General features: G+C 50.8%; 1 protein-coding gene across 1 annotated transcript; it reads right to left on the reverse strand.

The window, feature by feature from the left end:
* Positions 1-986: 986 nt before the first annotated feature.
* Positions 987-4,518, reverse strand: EAH_00038600 (signal peptide peptidase domain-containing protein, putative; the record flags this gene model as incomplete). The annotated part of the gene is made up of 7 exons (XM_013395451.1): positions 987-1,071; positions 1,375-1,550; positions 1,893-2,063; positions 2,686-2,802; positions 3,136-3,444; positions 3,915-4,023; positions 4,238-4,518. 7 exons carry the CDS (start codon positions 4,516-4,518, stop codon positions 987-989), a joined length of 1,248 nt encoding a protein of 415 aa, XP_013250905.1.
* Positions 4,519-5,130: the final 612 nt, after the last annotated feature.

Below are 5,130 nucleotides of genomic sequence, written 5' to 3' on the forward strand. Positions count from 1 at the left end.
TATATATATATATATATATATATATATATATATATATATATATATATATATATATATATGCAGAAGTATACATAAGGTGCAGCTGCGTGCATTGGTGCACATTTCGTGGCCGTGCGTGAGGGAAGCAACCTATCCACGTGGGAGACTAACGCTTTCTCCCCGTGTACGATTCTCCAGTTTCGGTATATACTTGTCTCTTGCCTTATGGTACTGGTAGTATGTACAACATGCTCATATGCTAGGAACGTATGCTTTGGTTTTCGCCGCCAAGTTTGTCCTCTACGGATTGTGCATGTGCTCGTTCGTTTTCGTGCAGATCTTTCTTCCTTGCATTACGGCATCACGGGGAATGCGCGTGAGCTGCGAGGTTGTTTTTCACTGTACTCCCCGTCAAACAGAGCGAAATTTGCGCGAAACTGCAGTACCAAAAGAAAGACAGTGCAAGCGCTGATTTGGCGTGTGGTGATCAGGAAGTAGACGCGAAGACGTGTTGGTGGCTAGGGTCTCCTTACGTGTTACAAGCATAAAAAAAGGGCACGTAAGGAGACCATATTTTCATTAATATCCGCTGAAGCTGCTACAGCTGCTGAACCCTCTCCTAAAGACGATAGGTAAGTCTCAGGTTCCTTGTCTCGCACGCATCATTCAGCCATTCTATGCCGGCTGTGCAACTACACGTGTACCCTAGCGTATGCCTGTAGTGGATGCGCCTGATCCTGCTCAGCGTGGCAGCAATGCATACACTTAACAGCCACTGTACAAAGCCCTATAGCGAGGATTGGCAGTGCCCATCTGTTTGCGACGTTCCCGTTGCTGTTTTACATGCTTGCGCTTTGCATAGTTGCGCTTTACATGATCCGGTTCTGCAGCAAGGCAGCCACATCGATCCACAAGGCTGTGAGTGTTGATGAAAAAACATGTGCACGCGGGGTTGTTGTGCGCCTCAGGCACTCTTCAGCGTCGGTGGACACTTTAAATGGCAGCCTCTAGTTTTCCTTCTTTTCTGTTTGCTCGGAGGCAGACGAACGGGGGACGCTTTTTTCCCCCTCCTCTTCCTCCCTGTAAGCGAGCCTGCAACACCACAAACGCGATGACAGCAGCCGCAAGGAGAGAGCAGCGGCAACAACGCATGCGACAGCGACCACAATTACTGACAGCCCGTTCTCCCTCCCTCGCAGAGAAGCCAAAAGGAACCAGCTCAAGCAGCTACAGCAAGCGCTGCTGCGACACGACCAGCAAAAACTGGGCAAAATGCACCAAGAACTACTACAGAAGTAGCACTTCAAGAAACAAACGGGTCACCTACAGAAACAACATCTACAGTAGCAGCGGTTGCAGCAGAAGGAACCGCAGCATCACCGCATTTGCACATACACGTCCTTAATTTTTCCGTTGAGCGCTGCAGCTCCAAAGAGGCTAAAGAGGCAATATGGGACGAGATAGAGAAGCGCCGGCTGTGGATGCTGAGCGTAGAGCATAACAATGCCTGTCGTTAAAAGGCCCAGTTCATAGAAGGAAAGAACCACGCAGAAGTAAAACTTGGGAAAGCGCTGCAAGGAAGGACAAACGATCCAGCACAAACGAAGACAAAATCAGAGCAGCTGACGGATAGCCGATGAAAGATGTGATAGGGAGCAAAAACAGAAGACGCACAAAGCCTGAGGCATATATGCGCAAGGAAACAGGGGCCTATGCACAGCCGGGAAAGGAGGAAAGCACTAAGAGGAACTGAGACAAACCGAACCACCCGCGACCGCACCTGAGAAATGGAAAATACAAACAGAAAGAAAGATGATCAGATTCAATGGAACATGTAGGAGACACTCAAAAACAACAGGCATATTTGTGTGCAACAGGGCGCAACCCAAATGGCTTGCCTGGTGGATGTCTACTGCAAGCGGCTGGGCTGCCGAATTCTGCTGCTTGTGGTACAAAAACAAGTCGAAGCGGAGGCACATGGCTATCAAGACTCCTGGGATAACGACGTCTCCCAGCCCAAGGATGCTGTACTGCAGAGGTGACATATGGACAGGGAACACCAGCTTAGCGGGGCCCTCAAATGCCTGCAACGCACACGGACGCAGAAAGGAGGGAACGAAGCACGAGGTGATGCAGATACAGATACAGAGACGCGCAAACGACCAGCAAAAGGCCAGCCAGGCAAACAAAAAAGTGCATGAAGCAGGGGCACCGACGCACAGTACCTTGCAACAAATAATTTTCCGAAGAGGAGGAGGTACAGATAAGCATGATTAAGACATGGGCAAACAAGGCACCAAGCAAAACGCTCATGATAGACGAAACACACGAATACCCATAGGGAAGGACAGGGGCAAATAATATCGGCAAACAGCCGCTCGCTGAGAGAGCGAGCTGCCAACAATATGCAACATATCGCACAGAGGAACACAATGCAGACGGCCACACGGAAAGAAGGTAGTCAGCAGGCACAGAAAGAAAACACTTGAGGAAAGGCGGATTATCGCACTGTTGCATGCAGGTCAAAGTCTGCATCGCAGACACCAATACAGGCCCACAAAACGAGTCACAGGAGCGCCGCATGCAAAGCGGCAGGACCAGGCACAGAGCGGCGAACTGCAAGAACATGAGCAATACAACTTGCTACGGCTTCAAAGAACCAACAGTATCCACATAATGGTAGTTTTTATCCTCTTCTGTGCCCACCTTGGCCACTGACACCATCACCTCCGTCCCAAACACCCAAACCACGTCGTACACAAACAGACCGCAGAGCAAAATGCTCGCCACTCCAAAACTACCCACGCTCACTAGCGCTATCGCCTGCACCAGAAGCAGCTGCATCAGTAAAGAAAATAGCTGTGGCCACCAGAGCAGCAGTGAACATGTGACTGCTGGACTTGACCCGGTAGAAATATATGGAAACACCTCCGCTGCTCTTGCAGCAGTTGCTCTGCACTACTGCAGCGACACCTACTGGAGCGGACACTGCAAAAACCATATAGGGCATTTGCTGTTCAATTGGACAACGAGGAGAGAAAAACAGGCTGTACAAGGAGAGGAGAGCCAGAGACAAGGGCAGGAAAACGGAGAGGGGAAGCAGCGGCAGCTTTTAAGACAAGGAAAAAGAGAGCCACGCATAAGTTGCATAGACACCTGGATGCAGAAGGCGATGGCTAGAAGGTTGTGTAGAGCCCAATGCTTTGTTAGGAGCCATAAGGCACATATGGCCAGGGCCAGGAAGTGAGAGATAATCCAAAGAGGGCTGAAACGCCAACTCCAGTCCACAACCAACTTGGGCTGCTCCTGCTCTTGCTGCTGCTCCTCCTCCTGCTGGTCTTGCTCGAGCGGTATTGCGTTCTTCGCCATGGGGAGGCTAATCCACTTACGGAGCCAAAGGAAAGGCCCCCTGGGGTGGAGGACCAACCAACGATCATCCACCAGATGTGGCGGACACAGCGGCTTCTGTATTACAGGCAAAACCCCATACCCTAAACCGAAAACCCTAAATTGTAGGCCTCAAAATACCCCTAGACCGTAAACCCTAATTAGCACGAAAAGAGAGGAAACCAAAATGGACAGCGAAAAACCAGATTCCGAAACAACCACAGGGTACGCGAGGATGCGCCCAAGGCAGAATAATGAAAGCCGCACACGCAGACAGGCGTAAGGCAATCAACAAGAAGTAAACAGAAAACCCTTCATGCGCACAGCTAATAGAGACGAGAAGACAGCAGGCAGTACACGAGAGACCGAACGAGAGACAAGCCAGAAGTCAGATGAGGCGAATACACACTCATGTGAGAGGAACGCAAGGAACAGGATGATCGGACAATTCGCGGTAAAGGCCAAGGGTCATGCATGCAGCAAAGACAAAGAAAGAAAGTATGCATGTAGCAGGAACTCCGAATCCACATTGTGTCCATGCTACTTACAGCCACTGCAAAGGTTGTCTCCCCCAATGCCAGCAGGCCCACACCCGTCAGGTAAAGTGTAAGCAGCATGTTCACCCAGACGGTGCCCAAGAACTTGTACGCGAGGTACCTGGAGAGACAGGAACAGCCAGCCGTCCGTAGCTCTGGAACATAAAACACTACATCCTGAGCAGGTGTCAGTTGTCCCGCAAGTCCAGAGGTCCCGGAAACTTGCTCATACGCCATGTAGTTTCAGCCAAGACGCCTAAACAATAGTCCACAGGCCTAAACTCCCTCTGGCATAACCTAGCAGTAAACCCTAAGCCTGCAGTCTTAGGACATACAAGCTAAAAAGGGCTATTGAGCCGAAGACAGGGAACAGCATGGCATCCGTTCTATTCATTGCCTCCCCCTTATTAAGTTTCTCTCCCGTAGTTGCATCCACTTCGTTTTGTTTGAGGGACAAATGACTGCCGACGTAAAGTATGGGGGCAGTATAAAGCCCCATCTGCAGTAGGACGGGGAGAGGGTACAGCCACGGGGTCACCATGACGACAGCCAGACAGACAAAGCAACTGTAAAACAACGTCAGAGACACAAGGCAGTTGCTGCTGCTGTTGCTCATGGCACTGGCACTAGCGCTGCCGGCAACTGCCGAAGCAGCAGCGGCAGAAACGGTGTCTCCCGCTGTAGACGCAGGCATCATAGGCTTTTATTGCAGCTGCTGAGTTGATAAAAATGGAGAAACGAACAGAAACTGGAACGACTTCACCGGGAAGCGCTGCGGCTTTGCCGTGGGGTACTAAAATACACGGGGCCCCACCGCCCTCCTCGACGGGGCCCATGGGCGAATTGCTGCAGCTTTAAGCTGCTCATATCGTTACTTTCGGTGGATATATGTATGTGTCGCGTTGGCGTTTCTATTGCTTGTGCTGGAAAAGCACAGCATTTGCACCATCACCAGCAGCCGCTGCTGCTGTGTCTGTGAGGCGCTACGGTTGTCCTCCTGGTGGCTTCGTAATATTTCAGACTGGTTAGTTTTCATGGACCCTGCATTTCTAGGGCCAGTCTTCACGAGAATGCAATATTCTTGTGCGTCCGGTGGTCGGGGCAGGGATCATCTGTAGCATGCACAGCATGACCCATCCCGTGAGGGCGACACTTGCCGCATCATTGTTTGAGGTTGGCAGTTGCATTCCTAGTCGCGTACAGGCTGCCTAGTAAGTGAGTGATTTGC

Source organism: Eimeria acervulina, genomic scaffold (genome assembly GCF_000499425.1).
Source record: "Eimeria acervulina Houghton genomic scaffold, Eah_scaff439, whole genome shotgun sequence".
Taxonomy (NCBI): Eukaryota; Apicomplexa; class Conoidasida; order Eucoccidiorida; family Eimeriidae; genus Eimeria; species Eimeria acervulina.